This window comes from Leucopleurus acutus (genome assembly GCF_964270905.1).
Source record: "Leucopleurus acutus genome assembly, chromosome: 2".
Taxonomy (NCBI): Eukaryota; Metazoa; Chordata; class Mammalia; order Artiodactyla; family Delphinidae; genus Leucopleurus; species Leucopleurus acutus.
The window spans coordinates 179,024,518-179,046,377 of NC_139143.1; the positions used below are offsets into that span (position 1 = coordinate 179,024,518).

The following is a 21,860-nucleotide window of genomic DNA, read 5'->3' on the forward strand; positions in this document are numbered from 1 at the left end:
GGCCTTCCTTGCTTTTGGTTCATCCTCTGTGATTCTTTTGTTGTAGGATCAGGCCTTGCTGAGCAAAGCTGTGCAGTGTCTCAACACATCCAGCAAAGAAGGCAAGGATTTGGACCCTGAGGTCTTCCAGAGGCTGGTGATCACTGCTCGCTCCATTGCCATCATGCGCCCTAATAACCTTGTCCACTTTACGGAGTCAAAGCTGCCCCAGATGGAAACAGGTGAACTTGGCCTGTATGGCCGTGGTCCTGAAATCTGCTTGCTACACCACCTTCTTTACTCTCTCATCTTCTTCTTGTTCTCACTGGCTTCTGACTGACATCATGCTCTGAGACAGGGATTTTACTCTCTTGTCTTTATATCTTGAAGGGCTTTTGACATTAGAATTGTATCGTTCTAAGTAAATACTGTTTCCAGTACTTACCCCTTGGATTACTCTTGAGTTTATTTAGTGCTCTGGACATCAGATATAATCTGTCTCTGAATTTACTACTTCTTTAAGATCTTCAGGGTAAAGTTAAGCTTGTGCCCTGGTTGCTTGAAAGTAATAGGATCATGTCTTTTGCTTTCGTGCTGTACTTTTGCCAGTATTTTATTAATATCTGTAGCCTTTCTCAGTGCTTGATTCTATTTCCTCCTCTCTCCTCACATTGGCTGGGTACCAAACCTGCTTTGCTTTCATCAAATAGAGCTTATTGATGCCTTTACAGTTCTGTTATTTACATATTTCCATATGCTGTCATCATCCTGTTCCTCCTCTAATACTATAATTCACGAATCATTCTAGAAAATTGCAGATGTTCCCCTAGCTTTTAGAAGTTGAACAGTTGCACCTGAGATCTCTGAATCTGCTGTAAGCTCCTGAATGCTCCCCTTCTACTTAATTCTAACATACAATGTTTTCTGTGATATTCCTTTCCCAGACTGTTTTTTTCCTAGATGTGCCTGCTGGAGTCTAGGGATAGTTGGCATATTGACTGGGGCCCCACTTGAAACTCCCTCCCCAGGCAAGCTTCCTTGACCTGAGTTAACCTTAAAACAAATTAAATTCCATCTTAGATTTACCATCGTTAATAATTTTTTTTTCTCCTGCTTAGAAGGAGCGGATGAGGGGAGAGAACCTCAGAAGCAGTTGGAGGGAGACTGCTGTAGTTTCATCACCCAGCTGGTGAACCACTTCTGGAAACTCCATGCATCCAAACCCAAGAATGCCTTCTTGGCACCTGCCTGCCTGCCAGGTATCATGTTAAAAGGGATACTTGATAGTGAAGCCTGATGTAAGTTTTTTCTTGGAACAGATTGAATTCTTCACCTTTAGCCTTCATCATCTGTCTCTTCCAGAGTGGATATTTAGTGAATATTTAGGAAACAGAAGCCTGTGAGATCGATGTTCCTGATAGAGGAATTTAGCAGTGTAGCAGAGAAGTAGGACTTTCTTGTATCTCTCATGTCGGATTGAATACTTCACATAAAGAAGTGTGTGCGTGCGTGTGCCCTTAGTGGTGTTTATAATTGTTTTTAAAAAAGTCTTTGAGGGGACTACCCTGGTGGCGCAGTAGTTAAGAATCCGCCTGCCAGTGCAGGGGGCATGGGTTTGATCCCTGGTCCGGGAAGATCCCACATGCCACGGAGCAACTAAGCCCGTGCGCCACAACTACTGAGCCTGTGCTCTAGAGCCTGCGAGCCACAACTACTGAGCCCGTGTGCCTCAACTACTGAAGCCCACGCACCTAGAGAGCATGCTTCGCAACAAGAGAAGCCACCGCAATGAGAAGCCCACTCGCCGCAACTAGAGAAAGCCCGCACGCAGCAACAAGGACCCAGTGCAGCCGTAAACAAACAAATAAATAAGTAAATTTATTTATTTAAAACAAAACCCAAAAAACATCATAGTAGAGAATTATTTTATTTCTAAGCTACTGCTGCCTTTGGTATCTAACTTTTCACACTAAGGTTTTTAGGTGGAAGAGTAATAAGGTTCTGAATAGCAATCTAGAAAAGTAGAAGGACCCCTGTTACTCATTTGTGTTTGGACATTGCTTGGGCAGTAAACCCAAAAGGCCTGTTAGGGTCATCTTTATCACCTAAGGTTTGGCGATAGTAGGGAACATTCAGACTCTGCTCAGCTCTTCACATTTCTCTGCCCTGTCTCTTGATATCCATAGAGAGTAGACACCTATTTATTTCTGTGGTGCAGGATATTTGGAAAGGCTTTTGGAGACAGTTTGGGAGATTTAGGAGACTATTAATAAAACAAATCACAAACAATGCCTACAGCCTACATTCTACGTGTGTGTGTTGTTTTGCTGTGTGTGCTTGTCATTTTCTTGTTAGCTTGACCTTTACGTGGGCATAAGAATTTGTACTTTTGTCTTTGACTGTCAAGTAGTTAGAAGTTTTTTCACCATCTATTTCTCCCCTTTAGGCCTAACTCATATTGAAGCTACCGTTAATGCTCTGGTAGACATTATCCATGGCTACTGTACCTGTGAGCTGGACTGTATTAATACAGCATCCAAGATATACATGCAGATGCTACTGTGTCCTGTACGTATCATTACAACCCCAGATAATCCTTATCTGGGAATGTCTGGAAAAAATTTTTTTTATAAGTTTGCTAATTAATGAAATAAAACAGACTTAAAGGAGGGTGTAATGGGAATTAAGAATTTTACATATCAGTAAAACCTTTAACATCTTACTCATTCCATGGAAAGAAAGGTTTGAAAAGGGAATGGACTTGGTTTTATTCAGTGCTGAGTCCCCAGGGAATATGCTGATAGTTGCTTCATAGTTAATGCTAAGTAAGTATTAATTAAATGAGTACCTGAAGGAACATCATCAAGATATATTTCCAGTGACTCTGGCATAGAAGCTAGTGTTGGAAGTACTGATTTTATAACAGAGCTAAGTGAGCCTGATCATCTGATGAAAAGCCAAAACCAATTTGTAGACAGCCAAAGGGACTTCAGGGCCAAATGACCTGCCAGTCTATTACCAGGAACTAAGATACAAGAATGTAGCATATGGGGCTTCTATATGCCAGGTCAGGGAAATGGGCTTAACTGCTGACCTGATTCAGCAGGTTGCAGGTGAGAGCAGGCAGATCTTCCACATGCATGTGATTGTCCAAGAAAGGAAAGTGTTTATAGGCAGTTTCATGAATAATATTAAAACCTAAGAATGATGGTTTCCTTTCAACCTCAGGATCCTGCTGTGAGCTTCTCTTGTAAACAAGCTCTAATTCGAGTCCTAAGGCCGAGGAACAAGCGGAGACATGTGACGTTGCCCTCCTCCCCTCGAAGCAACACTCCAATGGGTAATGTGAGGTCTGGGTTTAGGCTTGTGCAAGTGTGGCGGGGGGAGAAGGGAAGTAAAGCACTAGGACGTGCTGCTCATGTTGACCAAGGCCCTGGAGACTTCTGGTTATGTATCCATTGTTTTACGCCACCTTATTCCATGAAGAATTGAAGGTGGTGTATACAAAACGCATAGTAAGTGGAATAAAAAGAAGGAACATCGAGGCCAGAGGAAAATAAAGGTACAGTAGTAAAATCAAGCCAAGAACATAAAATCTACATCACAAAGTCCTACCTGGTTGTTAAGTGAAGATCTTATTTTTGGCTGAAAGCTTCCCAAAAGCCAGAGTGAAAATAAAATGAGAACAGTTCAAAAATCACAGTGACTAAAGAAAAAACCCGCCATTTTTCGGAAATGAAAAATTTCCCCGCATGAAAGCTCTTACATTAAGGGTCCATTTTGTTGCCTAATGGGTAGTATCTTCAGGGGACTTACCTACAATAAGATTGACAGCAAATTTCACAAGAGATTTCCCTCTTGATACACTTGGATACAAGTCAAGGACATAGCATTTAACATTTTAGGAAAAGCAGTTCTACCAATTGTCTAAATCTTAGCAGTAGTATATTGTGTAACTCTGGTTACTTGGTTTAGCTCAGAAGTTAAACTTCCAATGAAAGTCACATATATAGTTTAAAATTTTATTTTAGTCACATGATAAAGAGTAAAAAGAAATATTTGAAATTAACTTACTGATAATTCAATATATCAAAAATATTATTTCAACACATAATTAATACAAAAAATTATTAGTAAAATATTTTCCATTCTTAAAAATTTTTTTTGTACTGTCTTAAAAATCTAGTGCGGGGCGGTGGGTGGGAGGGAGGTCCAAGAAGGAGGGGATGTAGGTATACATACAGCTGATTCACTTCATTGTATAGCAGAAACTAACAACATTGTAAAGCAATTATACTCCAATAATAAAAAAAATCTAGTGCATACTATATACGCTAACATCACATCTCCATGTGGACTAGCCACATTGTAACTAGTGGCTGTGGCTACTGTGTGGTCCGGTGCAGGTTTAGAGGAGCGCATGCAGCTTCACGACCTTCAGACAACCTTCCTTGAGTATCATTCATCTTAAGCTTTTGATGAGTCAGGCAACAGTTTGTGCATCTTTTCTCTGTGGAGAAGCTAGAGTCCGGATAGCTTATGTTTCCAGTTAAGGTCATATCCACATACTTTTTCAGCCCATTGAGTGGAAGGCAAGGTCTCCATCCTTTTCTGATAATTAGGAGTCTAACCTGGGCTTCTCCCTTTTTAGAAGGCTTTTCCCCTTCATACAGAAGCTGGTCCGGGTAGGACCTGTAGTGCTGTGCTGAAAGAACCAGCTTTCATTCGATGGTTTCACATCACAATTGGTTCTTCTCTTAATGATTATGTAGTGTGAAAATCTCACTGACCCAGTTGTTTTGGGGGAAAAAAAGTAAGATAACACTCCAAGCTGCCATGATAGATAATAGAGAAACATCTCAATTGTATTATTTTCCCTGTCTTGTCCAGGTCTCTTGAGGGTTGGCACAAGTTCATGGGACCTGCTGGTCTTAGATTTTTCTGCTTTATGGAATCCAAGCGTTTTTGTTTTTGTTTTCCTTCATCAGCTGGAAAAGACTTCTCCTAAGTGGAGCAGGCTGTCACTGCCAGCCCCACCTTCCCAGATCCTGCTAGGTCCAGGAAGCAGGAGAACAAGGCCAGGCACGGCTCCCTGGAATTTATCTCTAAAGCGCAGGGCACTAGCTGGTAGCTTGCTTGTCTTGGTTTTTGTTTGCTGTGTAATAGCTTATCTTACCACACGCCGAGGGAGGAAAGAGCACGCACCTTCAGGTGACTGGGGTTTCTTTGACTCAGGAGACAAGGATGATGATGACGATGATGACGCAGATGAGAAAATGCAGTCGTCAGGGATCCCGAATGGTGGTCACATCCGTCAGGAAAGCCAGGAACAGAGTGAGGTGGACCATGGAGATTTTGAGATGGTGGTGAGTCTCTGGCAGCAGGAGAGGGGAGGAGGAGCCTCAGAACTCTCCTCTAGCTCTTATTCAGTGGACTTCCACAAGCTGCCGTTTACCACGGGACACTGACAGAGCTTTCTCTCTGCAGTCTGAGTCGATGGTCCTGGAGACAGCTGAAAATGTCAACAATGGCAACCCCTCTCCCCTGGAGGCCCTGCTGGCAGGCGCAGAGGGCTTCCCCCCCATGCTGGACATCCCGCCTGATGCAGATGATGAGACCATGGTTGAACTAGCCATTGCCCTGAGCCTGCAGCAGGACCAGCAAGGTAGAAGGCAATGCCAGGAACACAGTGGCCCGTTGGCCTTGCACAGGAAAGAGGGTTTGGCAGTTACTGATATCCAGCTGACTTAGCTCGTCCCCAGATTTGGGGAGAGGTTGATCTGGGTGAGAGCTGTTCAGAGATACAGGTGGAGAGTGAGAGGGATCACGGTGGGATTTTTAGTCTGGGAGCCAATCTCATAGTTTCTGTTAGTTTGGTCTTTTGGATTGTTTCCTCCCAAATCTGTTAGATTCCTCCAGCCTGTGTCCTGCCTGAGCTGAAGGAAGGCTTCCACCATCTCTGTAACTAAATTTGGTGGGTGGACAGCAATGGCTGTTGAGTAACTTCCTCTAGGCCAAAGGGGGTCACACGCTGGTGAGTTTAGACTCCTGAGGGCAGCAGGTGGCCAAGCGGCGCTGTGGATGGGGTCTGGAGGGGATGCTGTGCTCACTCTCCACTTGTTTCCCAGGCAGCAGCAGCAGTGCCCTGGGCCTGCAGAGCCTGGGGCTGTCCGGCCAGGCACCCAGCTCTTCCTCTCTGGACGCAGGAACCCTCTCTGACACCACAGCATCAGGTAACTGTCCACAGCAAGGAGCGCGGCTCAGGGCCCCAGGACCCTCAGGCCTCGTTTCCGACGCTGTGAGAGTGTAATGGGCAGCTGCTTTGACAGGCCATCCTGGACTTCCTGCTTGTGCCTTTGCTTTAGAAATGCGGGTGTGGAAGGCATAGTGATGCAGCTTGGCAAAGGCATTCATGGCTCTGCTTCCCTACACTTTGCATGCTGCCTGGCTTCAGCTAATTCCCCAAGGAAAGGCCAAGAGAACAGCTTGCAGGTTGATCGGCTTTAGAGCTTAAATCACAGCTTTCAGGGTTCTTCACCAGAGTTCTAACATTTTAGACAGTTTCAAAAGGGAGACAAGAAATGGAGCTCAAACCTTTTAACTTTTTTCTCTTCATTTGCAAATAAAAGTGAACCTACAAGAAGCTGAGTTACACTTCAGGTCAGCGTGGGATCTGAGCTTGGTGGGTAGGGTTTTTATGGACAATTCAAATGCATAGGAAATCTTCAGACCTCATTTTGTGTGTACTTTCAATCACTTTTCCTAATCTGATAAGAAAAAAAATATGTCCTGAGCGGAGAGTTGGACCAAATAGAGAAGGATGGAACATCTGAACAATCTACTGGAAAATCAGCCCCTGAGTAATTTAAGGGTTGATTGAGAGTTTTCAGACTGATGTGTCCCTCTATTTGTTTCTTTTTTTTCTTTGTTTTTTTGTTTTGGGCGTTTTATCTTGGATAGATAAGAAAGGGAGAAACTGGCTGTCCCCTCTCGCCTGCTGTCATGGCTTGTTGCTTTCCTTAGGTCTCTTCAGTTGCTGTCATTTCAGGCTTGGGGGTCACTGTTGTGCTGTGCCAGTTATGTTCCTACTGTGCTCTGTGGCTGTCTTGGCTTTTCTCCCCCATGTATCTCATCCAGCATTTTCCTCCTGTCTCAGCTCAGCCCTGATCCTGGATGCTGTGGCTGTCTCTGGGGAATTTCCTTGCTTCGTTATTAGCATCTGATGAGGATGATTAGGAAGTTTGAAATTTCCGAATGAGCTCCCCTCTGGACCATCTGATTAAAAAAACAGACAGGGTTGATTTGAGAGCTCATGATTTCCTAGCATAAGCATAAATCGATTGCAAAACAAATCTCATGAAAATTCAGAATCTATGCTTTTGAATGGTAATGGCTATTTTCCAGTCTCAGCAGGTGTCAGTAACACCTAGACTATGGTGACCGTGAAGCATTTTAGCTAGAAAACCGAGTGTCCACGTCACAGATTCTGCTTGAATCTCTGCACTGTTTTACTTGCACTGTGATGTAACAGCGAAGGAAATGCCCAGTGAACTGGGTTTTCACTTCTGTCTAAGTACTGTTTGCAATGCACCATGTATAGTGTTTGTTCCTGTTAGTGATTAACCAGCAAAGCAAATCCTTCCCTTTTCTCTTTGACAACAGGATGTATAAACTGCATTGTGTCTTCTGCACTATGTAGTTTGATGCTTTTGCCCCGAAGAGGGGTTTTTACCTGTAACAGCTCTCGTTACTCTCTCAGCTCCAGCCTCAGACGACGAGGGCAGCACAGCAGCAACTGATGGTTCCACCCTTCGGACCTCCCCTGCTGACCACGGTGGTAGTGTGGGCTCGGAGAGTGGGGGAAGTGCAGTGGACTCGGTGGCTGGCGAGCACAGTGGTAATGTGGCTGGAGGTCCTGATATCCTTGGGCAGAGAGGGTGGGGACAAAATAGAAATCCCTGCCTGGGCCCTAGGATTGGTTTCAGCAAGGGGAAGTTTAATTATCTGTTAGTGGAAGAAAGAAATGACATACATAATCCCAAATCATGATTAATTGAAAACAATTATGGTATGACTTTGAAATCAGTCCTACGGTGGTTTTTGCTTCTTCTGTTGGGGAAGAGATTTTGGGCAGTCCCATTGTTAATGATCTGGTATATTAATATAGCAGGCCATCTGTACTAGCTGGTGGGGGTTGGGATTCTAGAATGAGAAAGCATGACAAGCCATTTTGGTTTGATCTCAAAAATCAGTCTCTGCTTAAAAATTGGATATGAAAATTTTTTGTGGAAGAGATACAGAGTAGCTGATAATTTTGAGATTCCCAAATCAGTATATGTTTCTTCTGGAGTATGAGATGGAAATTTATCCTCAGTTGAGATTAATTGTTCTTGTGGGTGGATCTTCTGTTCTTTGGGTACCCAGAAGAGTCATTTAGTCATTTAGTCCTGTGGGGCCGAAATCGTGAATTCAATCCTTATTGACCTTCACACAGAAGAAAAAAATCTTCTAAAGCTACCATCAGGTAATTGCTGACTTCAGAATGCACTGGATCCCACTGTGCTTTGGGAGTTGATTTGCACTTTTTAAACCATTTCCCTCTAGTATCTGGCCGGAGCAGTGCTTATGGTGATGCCACAGCAGAGGGGCATCCGGCTGGACCAGGAAGTGTCAGTTCAAGCACTGGCGCCATCAGCACCACCACCGGACATCAGGAAGGAGATGGCTCCGAGGGAGAAGGAGAAGGGGAAGGGGAAGGAGATGTCCATGCTAGCAACAGGTCAGGAGCTGGCCACTTGCACTCAAGAGGCTTTCCTAGGGGAGAATGTTTCAGGAATAGGATGATGGATCAGTTGCAGGAGGTGGAGTGGTGATAACAGTTTATTTCTTTTGAAATGTAAAGGTAATAGACCCGTGAAACAGTGTAAAAACCTTAAGAAGTGTACTAGGTCTGTCTTCTGGTCCTAATTAGAATTTCATCAAATCAATTGCAGAGAGAATACAAAGTGGTTCTTCGCGTAGGGCCCCCCTATATCCCTTAGTAAAGGGATTGTCGTAAAAACACGTATCCTCCTTAGTCAAATCTTTCTTGTTTCATCATTAACCATACACTCATTTTGTAGCATTCTCTTTACAAGTGACACTGTTCTGGGCTCAAAAGTGATAGTGATTAAGTAAATACTAGAAATAACTGCTTGTTCAGCATGTTTATTAGGTAATAGAGAGATCAAACAGCAAATACAAGTTTATGACTAGAAATACCAGTGGTGGGGCATTTGGCATATTGAAAGTAATCCATAAATTCCTAATCCAGGCCCCTGAAGAAATTCTGGTGGTGTTTGGTACTGGATTGGTGGAGGAATGCATTCTTAACCAAGAGGTGACTAGAGAAATAGAAGAGGAGGAAGGAAAGAAACCTAAGAATATACTCGTGATACAATGTTTGTTAAATTTGGTGAGGCCCATAGTTATTGCATTAGTGCAGAAATCAGTATTTTGAACTGAATGATTTCTATCAGAAAAAGAGGTAACTGAACAGTCAGGGATCGGAGACATTTTGGGAGAGCATGAGTGAGTGTTTCCTCTATTCCCTGTGTCCTTCCACTTAAACTCTTGCAGCATCCCTTTGGGGAAGATGACCTCTGGCTCAGTTAACTGATGATATTTTGATGGGATTTGTTTCTTAACTGCTTAACCTAAAAGGCATTTTCTACTTAATCTTTTTTTTTCCTCTTCATGTGATTTCTAGGTTAATTCCATGTGTTCAGATAATGTGATCTTTGTGATTTTTGGTTCTTTGAAGTTTATTTTTCAAAATATTTTTAATCCAGTCTACCTTTGCTTTTTAATTGGAACAGTTAAGTTCGTTTATAACTAATGTTAATTACTGATATATTTGAATTTATTTTGTGCTTCTTATTTGTTCTGCTTGTTTCTTTTTCTTTGTAGCCCTCTTGTTGGGTTGATTTGCTCTTTTCTCATTCCCCCCTGCCCCAACTTTGCAAGTTTGGAGGTCGTTCACTCTGTTTCCAGTCTTTTAGTAGTTATACTAATCACTTCAACATGCATACTTAACCAAAACTAAAGTTAACTAAGAGCTATATCTTCTTTCTGAATGAGTACCTTAGAATACTTTGCTCATTCTTATCAATTTAAGCAATTATATTTGTGTTTTCAGAAAAGTCTTTTTAAAGCTTTCAAGATATTATTGCTCTTTTATATAATTTACGTAGTCAGTGTCTGTTTAGATTTGCTCACATGTTTACCACTTTCTATGCCCATGTTTTCTTTGTGCATCTCAGACCTTCCATCTAGGATCATTTCCTTCTTGAAGTATGTCATTTAGATTTTCCTTTAGGGGAGGTCCCCTGGTTTCAAAATCTCAGGTTTTCTTAGTCTGGAAATGTCTTTATTTAGCTTACATTTTGTGGATGTATTTTTGATGGGTATACAATTTTGTGTTGATGGTTTTATCCTCCCAGAATTGAAAATGGTATCCATCATTATTGCCAATGAGATGTCACCTGCTGTTACAATTATTGCTTCTTTGAAAACAATGTCTTTACTGCTGCTTTTAAGGTCTTTATCTTGTCACTGTTATTTGTAGTTTTACTAGGATAGGTTTAGGATGGATTTCTTTACATTTGTTCTGCTTGAATGTTTGGGTTAGTGTCTTTTATTAATTCTAGAAACTTCTCATTCATTAATCTCATTGGGCATTGCTTCTGCCTCATTTTCTGTTATTTCTCTCTCTGGGACTTCAGTAGATGTTAGACCATCATATTCTCTTCATGTATCTTAATAACTCTTTTCTTTCTTTTTTAAATTCCTCTGCTTAGTTATTTATAGTTTCCTAAGATTTATTTGAGTGACATCAGAAAAAGTCAAATACATAGTTATAGGTTTGGAAGATATATAACACTTCTACACTGAAAACTATAAAAGCTAATTGAGAGGAATGAAAGAAGATCTAAATAGATGAAGGGATATACCATGTTATGGATTGAAAGACTCATTATTATAAAGATAACAATTGTCTTAACAGTGATACAGGTTCAGTATAATCCCAGTCACAAATCTTAGCTGGCTTTATATATGTGTCAAAACTGACAAGCTGATCCTAACATTTATTTGGAAGAGCAAGGGACTAAGATTAGCTAAGGCAATATAGAAGAAAACCCACAAAATTAGAGGACCACACAACTGTAGCTTATAAAGCTGTGCTCAGTAAGACAGTGGGATATTGGTGCAAGGATAGACAAAATAGATTAACGAAACAGACTAGGGTTCAGAAACAGATTCACACATACATAGTCACCTGATTTATGACACGATGAGACTTCTGTACAGTGGAAGAAAGATGGTCTTTTCAATCAATGGCAATAGGTTGGTTGGAAATTAATATGGAATAAAATGAGTCTTGACCTGATCACACACAAAGATCAGTTGCTATGGATTTAAACACAAAAAGTAACACCGTACTGGTTTTAGAAGACAAAATATCTTCATAACTTAGGGTGGGCAAAGATTTCTTAAATAGGACACAAAAAGTGTTAACCAAAAGGAAAAAGATACATAGATTAGACTATATTTCAGCAGCTGATTCTTTTTTTCCTCCTTTTGTCTCAGCGTCAGGATTTGAGTCAGCTAATTTTTTTTGCAGACTCCTGGATGGGGAAAAAGTGGTACGGGGGGAAGTGGTATATTTGTTTACTTTTAAACTCAGGGTGTAGCCTTCTGTGTTTTCTTATGAGATTCTCTTAGAAGACTCTCCTCACTTGGGGCAGATTCTAGGCGTCTTTTCCTAGTCCAGACGCCTTGTAAGGTCCTAGCACCCTGATGTACAAGTTGCCTTTAGAGCATCATAGCCTCAAGTTTTCGAATGCCCTGAAATCAGTCTCAGGGCTCTGCTTACCCCTCTGGATTTCTGTCTTCACTCATTTCCTGGCCTAATAATTTCTTGATTGCCGATGAGCTCATTATTGCTTTTATTTTGACCTTGTATTCTGTGATCTTTCTAAATTCACTTAAATTCTAATTATCGGTTTTGATAATTAGATTAATCCTAATTATGGGTTTGGTAATTAGATTAATTCTTATCACAGATTCTGCATGAACAATCTTGTCTCCTGTAAATAATGACATTCAACTTTCTTCCCTTCAATCTTTACACTTTTTAACTGTTTTCTCTTGCTTTATTGTATTGGGTAGGAGAGAAGTAGTGATGGTGGAAATCCTTACCTCATTCCCAGACACAGGAGGAAAGGTTTCCTATTTTACCATGAAGTGTGATGTTAACTATAAGGTTTCCTAGGATATTCTTTTTATTTATTTATTTATTTATTTTATTTAATTGTGTGTGTGTGTGTGTGTGGTACGCGGGCCTCTCACTGTTGTGGCCTCTCCCGTTGCGGAGCACAGGCTCCGGACGCGCAGGCTCAGCGGCCATGGCTCACGGGCCCAGCCGCTCCGCGGCATGTGGGATCTTCCCGGACCGGGGCACGAACCCGTGTCCCCTGCATCGGCAGGCGGACCCTCAACCACTGCGCCACCAGGGAAGCCCTTCTAGGATATTCTTTATCAAATTAAGTTCTGTTAGTAGTTTGCTGGGAGATATTTTATCTTGGGTTGGTTTCTGAAGCTTTCCAGTTGCTTTTGTGGCGCTTAGTTGATTATATGTTTTTCTCCTTTATTCTGTTTAAGGTTGTAAATTACAGTAATTGATATTTTCCATTATCAAACCAACCTTCTGGGGACACCTGATCGTGATGTCTTACCCTTTGCATCACTGGGTTTGATTTCCTGATATTTTATTTAGGCCTGTAATTTTTCTTCTTTGAAGTGTTTTTGTCAGGTATCGGTGTTCATGTTATTCTGGCCTCATAAAGTAAGTGAGGACATGTTTCCCATTTCTCTGTTCTCTACAAGAGTTTGTGTAAGATTGGTTTTATTTCGTCTGAATTCTTGGAAAAATTTAGCTGTGAAGTCACCTGGGTCTCTAAGGGAAGACTTTCAACTATAGATTCATTCTTTAAATGACACAGAATTATTACTGTTTCTTCACGTGTCAATTTTGGTATGTTGTGCTTTTCGAGGAATTCATTCATTTTACTGGCATAAAGTTGTTCATAATATACCTTATCATCCTTTTAATGTCTAGGATTTGTAGTGATATACCTTTTTTCATTTCTAGTATGGGTAGCAAATATTTTTCCCCAAAAAAGTCAGTCTTGCCAGAAGTTATCAACTTTATTTACAAAGAACCAACATTTGGCTTTGATTTTTCTCTGTTGTATGCCTACTTTCTGTTTCATTTCCACTCTTGATTATTTCCTTTCTCTTCTTACTAACTTTTTTGTTTTAGTATCTTAATTTTTGGCGGGGGGGGGGGGATAATTTTCTGGGTTTTTTTAAGCTTTGTAAGATGGAAGGTTAAATCATTGATTTTAAACCTTTCTTTCTCAATACATATTTGAAGCTATGTATTTCTCTCTAAAATTCCCTTTAACATTGCTTTGGCTGGAGCTCACATATTTTTATACGTTGTATTTTCATTGCTGTTCAGTTCAAAATGTTTTCTAAATTCTTTTGTAATTTAGTCTTTGGCCCGTGGGCTATTTAGAAATACGTTGCCAAATTTCCAAACATTTGGGGATTTTCTAATTATTTTTCTATTATTGATTGACAGTTTAATTTACTGTGGTTGGGGAACATACTATGTGATTTCGATCCTTTGAAATTTCTTGAGACTCATTATTTCGAAAATGTTGTTATATCTTTTTAGGATTTTCATTTGTTTTTAGCTGGAGGGTCAATTTAGGTAACCTAGCCATATTGCTAATGAAATTCTCTAAAGTTGTTTTAAGTTAACTGTATTTTTCAGGAATAAGTTAGTTAAAGAATTGTTAAGTAACTTATTGTTTTAAATAATAGAGTAACTGAATTGGTTTTACTTTGTCACGAGGAGGGAATTGTAACTTTGGTACACTGTTTAATTTTTTTGTTAAGTGGCAAGAGTACTAGTGTCTTAAGAGTGTGAAAAGTCAGTAATCTGGCATGATCTTGGTCCAGATCCAGACTCTACTCATTATGTTGGCTCTTTCCTTTCTGTATATATTCACATGCACGTTCTCCAAATCTGAGGATTTTAATCCATCTCAGAACTTGTTATGTTTTATCCTAAAAGTATTAAGCTGCTGCTGTCATCTCACCTTTCATCACTTGTACCTTATCTGTTCCTGAGCAATTTTATTCATTTGTAGTCCTCACACAGCTGGTCTAATTATTTGAAGATGCATGCCTGGGCTTTTGTGTATTACTATATTCTGATGGTTGTTTAGCTCATTCCTTCAAGTTCTTTTTAGAACAATGGTCATTTATTATTCAAGACTCTATTTTCATTCAGACTTTTATTATACTGAAAATATTCTGGATACCTGCTAGGATATGGAATGCATGAAAATCACACTTAAAAAATATGAAGGCATGTGGTTTCTTACACACGTAAAGTAAAATGAAGCAAAATGGTTTATTAATTTTGAGAGTGAATCCATTAATTGATTTAGCAAATGCACTGTTAATCTGTGTAAGATTGTGTTAGGTGAGACTGCCAACCCACTTGTTGACAAGACCCTAATTAATTTTCATTTGGTCCTCTTGAATCAGCGTATTCACTAGAGATCCAGAAATACACATTTGTTATACTACAGAAGCCCAGCTGTATGTCTGCAGATGAAGAAGGCTAGGTAGTGGCCAACTGCATATATGGGAGAACTCACGGTTCTAGTATTGATGCTGAGATTGAATTTTATACTAGGAAAAATGATGACTAAGCTGTGAGAGGGCAAAGCAGTGACTGGCCTTCCTAAGGACTTGGGAAGCAAGAAAAAAGGGCTAGGTCACTATACAATTGGATGATGTAAAATTTGTAGACGGGAGAATTCCAGAAAATAATGCCTGGAGGCAGAATAGGGCCATGTGTTGGGAAAAGCCATAGAGCTTACTATTGAAGGTTTGGTTTGAATAGTGAGAACAGCTAGGACCTGGTTGCTTGAGAAATATTTTAACTTTCCTGTAGTAAGTTTTCAGTACCATCAGTTGTATCTTGGAATAGTTTTGCTCCACTTTAACAGAGTGAGATTTTTCCTTCTATGTTGCTGGTACACCAAAGGCATGTCTTAACAGTTTTTTTTTTTTTTTTTTAATGCTAGGATTGTTCCTAAGAAGTAGCTTCCTTATTTACGTCAGTGGCAGGAGGAAAGAACTATATTCAGCTGGTTAGTGTTTGTGTATTAGCTCATGTTTCATGTATTTTCCCTGGTCTTTTAGGCTGCACATGGTCCGCCTGATGCTGTTGGAGAGACTACTGCAAACTTTGCCCCAGTTACGAAGTGTTGGAGGTGTCCGGGCCATTCCATACATGCAGGTATCCCTCAGTTCACTTGGGTCTGTCCCATCAGAGTTGGACCATCCTTAAGCATGCTCACAGCTCTCCTTCTGAGGCTCTGTAAGACTTGGTTTGGTATTAGCTCATAGAATAATGGATGTAATTTTGAATTGCAAGTTACAGCCCTTCATTTTATAGATGAGAAGGCCGAGGATCAGAGAATGAAATTAAAAATTTTCTACAGCCATCCAGCTAGTTATTGACAGAGCCAGGAACAAAAGTCTGCTCCAGAGATTCTTAGTGTCTAGTAACTCTTTTTTTTTTTTTTTTTTTTTTTTTTGCGGTACGCGGGCCTCTCACTGTTGTGGCCTCTCCTGTTGCGGAGCACAGGCTCCGGGCATGCAGGCTCAGCGGCCATGGCTCACGGGCCCAGCCGCTCCGCGGCACGTGGGATCTTCCTGGACCGGGGCACGAACCTATGTCGCCTGCATTGGCAGGCGGACTCTCAACCACTGCACCACCAGGGAAGCCCTAGTAACTCTTTATTAATATTAGTAGTAGAGTGTCGTCTGATAGCTGTTCTCCCACTAGCTGCCTTCATCTTAGGCAAAATTGTTCTTTAATTAGAATACCACAGTGCCATTTCTTAAGCCACTTTGGTTGGATATAGTATAGTGTAGGCTAGTCAATTAGTTTTGCAGAACATTTTCTGTGATGCCAAGGGTAGCATATGCCATAATTTGACTATTCTGACTCTGGACACTTCAACTTTGGTTACCTTAGGACTTAGAGAACCTTTTCATGGATTATTGTTATGATTGACAGGGCAGTCAGGAAGACTGGGATTTCTTCTGAAACACCTTGTGTTTAGAATTGTTGTTCTTTAGGGAATTGGCTTTCATCTTTTATCTCTCTGTTGATGTCCAGGTCATTCTGATGCTTACTACAGATCTGGATGGAGAAGATGAGAAAGACAAGGGGGCCCTGGACAACCTGCTCTCCCAGCTTATTGCTGAACTGGGCATGGATAAGAAGGTGAAATTTGAGAGTCATACTGTGTGAGAGGCAGGGATTGGCTGAGATCAATTTTCAGTTTTTCATTCCTCTCTTAGAGGAACTTCACCTAGTTTCAAGGGGTGACCCTCCACTGAGGGCTCCAGTTGTGTTGATTCATCAGAAACGTTTTTAGTGCCTGCTTTGGCCCTGGCATACTTTTGGCTCTGGCTATAAATGAGGAACAAGACCAAGTCCCTGCCCTCATAGACCTTTTGTAGCTCCACAGGGTGAAAACAATGAACTGGTTGTTTGTATCTTAACATGGTTTCCTAGGTGTATCAGACTCTAGATCATCCACATATAGACCACAGGTACATTGGAGCTTGTTTTGTCTCTGAGTCCAAGTGAGGCAATCTTGTTGAGAGGACGCCTCAAGGTTAAAGTAAGTGTGGTCTTCTGGGCTCCGCCTCTGTCCCCAGGACGTCTCCAAGAAGAACGAACGCAGTGCCCTGAATGAGGTCCACCTGGTGGTGATGAGACTCCTGAGTGTCTTCATGTCCAGGACCAAATCCGGATCCAAGTCTTCCATATGCGAGGTATCTTGCTTTGGGCTAATGGGTGTGGGGAGAGGAAAGAGGATTGTCTGGTTGGCACTCGGACAGTGGGCAGAGGCCTCTGTTAGAGCCAGGCCATTGTCGCTTGAGAGCAGTAACATTCTAAGCTGCCACCGCTCAGGGGCAGAGCATCTACCTTTCTCGGGGTCCCTTCCAAGCTCTGATCTTTTCCAACAATCCCTCCACTGGGGGCGGTTAAAGCGTTTGGAAGTTCCATTATTGAAAAGCAGGAGACTGTTCTGCAAGGCGCAGAGTGGCTAAGAGGATTCCCCTCCTATATGTTGCTATAAGGTATGGTAATAGAGCAGAGAGAAAGCAGTGGTGTGTGGTGGAAAGGAGATTAACACAAAGCAGAGAAAGTAGAAATGGGGCTGAACTGCATCCAATCTTGATGAGCTTCTGAGCTGTGTGGGTGGCTGGGGCTTGCCAGGCTCTCCTAATGGTTTTATTTACAGTAGCTTTTCTCCCGCTTTTCTGTTCATGTGATCACTCACCCCATCTCCTTTGGAAGCTGGTTCTATGGAAAGAGCCCCTACTAGGAGGGTGGGGCTGCAAAGAAGTGCCTATAGTGGAAAGTTTTCTCTCTTTTTAACATAAATGGGCTTCTTTTCTAGCTGCCCAAGGAGAAAGAGAAAACTCTTCCCTGCAGGTGGAAGGGTTATCTAATCCTGGCCTCCTTGGCCTCTGGCACATATGTGTAGGGAGATTAGATTTGGGAACTGGTGTTCCTTTGTTTTCTCTTACCATGCTGCTGTTCAGAAGAGTGGGGGAAATGTTTGAGTTAGTCGGGAAACGTATTTTTTGTTTTGTTTTTGCGGTATGCGGGCCTCTCACTGTTGCGGCCTCTCCCGTTGCGGAGCACAGGCTCCGGACGCGCAGGCTCAGCGGCCATGGCTCACGGGCCCAGCCGCTCCGTGGCATGTGGGATCCTCCCGGACCGGGGCACAAACCCATGTCCCCTGTATTGGCAGGCGGACTCTCAACCAATGCGCCACCAGGGAAGCCCCTAGTCGGGAAACTTTTAACTCAAGAGACTGACTCCCTCAGTTCCATGACAGCTTCTCCTAAGGCTGTTGTGAGTGCGTTTCCTACCCCCAACACTCAGCTGAATGCCACACTGTTCTACAGGCCATTCTTAGCTTCTCCCTGGTTTTTCCCCAGTCATCTTCCCTCATCTCCAGTGCCACAGCAGCAGCCCTGCTGAGCTCTGGTGCTGTGGACTACTGCCTGCACGTGCTCAAGTCCCTGCTGGAGTACTGGAAGAGCCAGCAGAACGATGAGGAACCTGTGGCTACCAGCCAGCTGCTGAAACCACATACTACGTCATCCCCACCTGACATGAGCCCATTCTTCCTCCGCCAGTATGTGAAGGTGAGGTCCTTCCCCGGGCAGTGAACCACTCCTGTCCCTCATCTAGGGCACTGTCCTCTTCAGTATCGGTGAGTAGCGCTGAAGGAGCCGAGGATGTCACATACTCCCCCTGCTGTTACAGGATGCCCTAGTTTAGAAGATGGGCTTTCTGGTCAGGTGAGTCTGGGAACATGTCCCTCGGGAACAAGTGTTCCCACTTACCAGCCATGAAACTTGGAGAAGTTCTATCTAACCTTAGTAAGCCTCAGTTGGCACACCTGGAAAATGAGCATACACATAGTATCTGCTTTATAGAGTTGTTGTGAGCATTGGATGAGGTGATGTTTGTAAAGCGCAGTGCCTAGCACATAGCAGTGCTCAATAAATGTTAATTATTATTACCATTTCTGTTCCATTGGAGGAGTCCACGTAGTGGAGCAAGATGGCCTGGGGTAGCTGTGCTGCTTATTGCATACTCAGGACTGCTTCGAATAGTATGGGAGTATAACAGGGCACAAATTGTGAATCTGGTCATGTCCTTCTCTTTGTATAACCTTCTAGTGGTTTTCCATAACTTTTCAGCCAAAAAGTTCTTTGCCGATCCAGCTATCTACTTAACTCTCTACTTTGTCAACTGTAACACCCCTGCATGCAGCCCTGCTAATCTGTGTGTCTCTCCCAGCGTACATGCTGTCCCTTCAGAAATTTTTTCCTCTACTTCTGCATCCCTTCCTTCCCCTGTCTAGTTAACTCCTAGCCCTTCTTCAAGACCCAGCTCAAGTATTGGATCTTTCCCCAGAACACACTTTTCTGCTGTCTGAGCGAGATGGCCTTTCCCTGGGTCCCAGAGCACCCTGGGCACACATGTGGAGTCTTCCTCTCCAGACTATCAGCAAAGACCATATTTTATTTCTCTTCACACGCCCAGTGCTTGACATAGATCTGATAAACAGCTGGTGATTGAATATGTGGGACACATGCCCCCAAACTCTCACAGTCTCTTCCTGGGGACCACACAGGTTGTAGGATAGCTGTTGTTTCCGTTGTCCTCAATCTCTCGGTACCCCTGCCTCTGTGTGTGGGCCCAGGACCTCGACTGAGTTTAGTGATCTTTGACACCCCCTTGGTTACACGAATGTTTCTTGTTGTCATGGAAAGCTTTGGTTCTAGGGAATGGAATACATCTCATAGAAAGTCAGAAATCCTTCTCCATTACGGTTTTTTCAATTTTTTCCTATTCTAACTTTTGTGTAAGCAGAGTAAAATCAATCCAGTGTCAAAAACCAGAGTGAAATGTTAGAACTTTAAAGAGCAGTGAGATCTGCCTCCTCAATAAGCTTTGCATGTAATGAAATTGCCCTCGGGAGCCTGGGGTCTTCCTGGGTTTGTAAACTGAACTATCCGTCGGTGAAGGCTCCAGCTTTGAAAGGTGCCATTTACCATCTCCAGGGTGAGGTTCTCCTAGTGAGCAATAGACCAGCCTTTTTCCTAACTGTGGTCGGGAAATTGTCAATCACAGGTTCTTATACAAATGTCCTTCTCCCAGGGCCATGCTGCTGACGTGTTTGAGGCCTATACTCAGCTTCTCACAGAGATGGTACTGAGGCTGCCATACCAGATCAAAAAGATCGCTGACACCAATTCTCGAATCCCACCTCCTGTCTTCGATCATTCGTGGTTTTACTTTCTCTCAGAGGTAAGCGAAGGTCCCAGTCGAGGAGAGGACACACCGGCTGTGACTGCCTTTGTGGCTCCCTTGCATCCTAACCATCATGTGGTATTTCCCCCAGCAGAGTCCCTCCCACCGTTTAGGTCTTGCCCCTCCAGAGTGTACTGTGTGGTGAAACTGGAAGATGTGTGTCAGAGCAAGCATCCGCTTTAGTGTTTGGTTCTCTACACTTACCTTCGCCCACCTGTGGTGATAATGGACAAGTTTAATGGTTTGGACTCTGCCTGGCAAACAGAAAGTATACTAGTTAAATGAACTGAGAGATTTTAATATAGAGAATTGGTTAAGCAGCCACCGAAGAACCGCAAAGATAAAAAGGGAACGTTGTGGTAACACAGGGGTGGTAGCCGCAAGCAGCAGCAGCAGCAGCCCCCTGAGTGCAGAGGAGAGGCCGGCGGAGCTGAGGAGGGGCTGCCGCTGCTCGCACCTCAGGAGCCCGGAAGGGGTGTGATGTGGTGGAGTCTGGAAGCTCTAAAAGAAGCCGGTGAACAGGACCGCCCGGACCTGGTTTGTCCCTGACTGTTGAAGAGATGCTGGAGGCCGCTAGGGTGAAGGGCTGCTCCTAGGACGGCAGGCAGGTGGGAAGGAGCAAGTCCCTTCTCTCCCTCCTGCCTTTTGGTGTCCCTCCAGTGCTCCCCACTGGCAGAACCTAAGAGGGGACCAGCCGGCAAGAAACAGCGCAGTTAGCTTTAGTTCTGGACTGGACGGCACAGAGCAGGGTGTGGTGGGGTGGCTTTGGAGCCGAGAGGAAACGGCTGAATAACCTGCACAGCAAGCATGAGATTAACTCTGGGAAGAATAACGTTAGCAAACCCCAGACAGCCATTTCAAGTCATGTAGATGTAACGGCGCAGCTTCTTCCCCACCTCTTTTACCTGAAAGAGAGATTCTGAATGTTATTTTTCTTCACGCATTCATTCTGGGTGGGCTGGAGTGCAGACCAGCCTCCTACAGATTCCTAAGTACTCCACGAGCGGTAGCAGGAATGTTGCTCCTTTTCCCTTTTTGACGTTTTTCTTTCTGTGCCTTTCTTTCTGCTGGTCCTTGTAAGGAATACTAAAGCTCACCAGGGCCTAGCTTGACAGCAAGGAAGTAGCTTGGTCTGTGTTACCAGTTTTTAGTAACAGCTCATGAAAACCCGAGGCGCTGTGGCTGGTACAGATACAGTTCCAGAGTCATTGACTCTTTGTGTCGTTTCTCCCCTCAAGTACCTGATGATCCAGCAAACTCCATTTGTGCGCCGGCAAGTCCGCAAACTTCTGCTCTTCATCTGTGGGTCAAAGGAGAAATACCGCCAGCTCCGGGATTTGCACACCCTCGACTCCCATGTGCGCGGGATCAAGAAGCTGCTGGAGGAGCAGGGGATCTTCCTCCGGGCAAGTGTGGTTACAGCCAGCTCTGGCTCCGCCCTGCAATATGACACGCTCATCAGCCTGGTACGGCCGGTGTTAGGGTGGTGTGGCAGGGCAGGGGAGGCTGTGGACGAGGCTCAGCCAAGTGGGTAATAGGATGGAGCAGCACACACAGGGCTTTTCGGTATTTTGAGAACATCACGGCCAGGGTTGCGAGCAGGGTAGATCCATGATACCCACCTGGGTGCTATACCACATGCACTTGGCTTCAGGGTCTGCGATTGCCCCTTCCTGGTCCCGCCCCCACCTGGCAGTGGTTCCTCTGTTGTGAGGAGGGGTGGCTTGGGCTTTTTACCAGTGTCATTTGCTCATGTCGTGGACAGGATCAACCCGGGATTTGTGCACCTCTCATTTTTATCCCTGAATACTAAAGAAATGATGTATTATCGCCTAAG

General features: G+C 43.2%; 1 protein-coding gene across 4 annotated transcripts in view; it reads left to right on the forward strand.

Moving 5' to 3' along the window:
• The window catches only part of UBR4 (ubiquitin protein ligase E3 component n-recognin 4), a 127,375-nt gene that overhangs the window by 58,311 nt on the left and 47,204 nt on the right, over positions 1 to 21,860 (forward strand). Inside the window, exons 52-66 of one of the 4 annotated variants that reach the window (XM_082832748.1) lie at positions 47 to 221; positions 1,098 to 1,238; positions 2,426 to 2,547; positions 3,208 to 3,319; positions 5,215 to 5,345; positions 5,467 to 5,644; positions 6,108 to 6,212; positions 7,721 to 7,876; positions 8,584 to 8,758; positions 15,307 to 15,403; positions 16,292 to 16,399; positions 16,840 to 16,956; positions 18,136 to 18,345; positions 19,871 to 20,020; positions 21,262 to 21,489. In XM_082832748.1, the coding sequence (XP_082688874.1) occupies positions 47 to 221; positions 1,098 to 1,238; positions 2,426 to 2,547; positions 3,208 to 3,319; positions 5,215 to 5,345; positions 5,467 to 5,644; positions 6,108 to 6,212; positions 7,721 to 7,876; positions 8,584 to 8,758; positions 15,307 to 15,403; positions 16,292 to 16,399; positions 16,840 to 16,956; positions 18,136 to 18,345; positions 19,871 to 20,020; positions 21,262 to 21,489 (2,205 nt within the window). The remainder of the gene's footprint in view (positions 1 to 46; positions 222 to 1,097; positions 1,239 to 2,425; positions 2,548 to 3,207; positions 3,320 to 5,214; positions 5,346 to 5,466; positions 5,645 to 6,107; positions 6,213 to 7,720; positions 7,877 to 8,583; positions 8,759 to 15,306; positions 15,404 to 16,291; positions 16,400 to 16,839; positions 16,957 to 18,135; positions 18,346 to 19,870; positions 20,021 to 21,261; positions 21,490 to 21,860) is intronic. The other 3 variants (XM_082832750.1, XM_082832751.1, XM_082832749.1) reach the window with 3 other exon arrangements.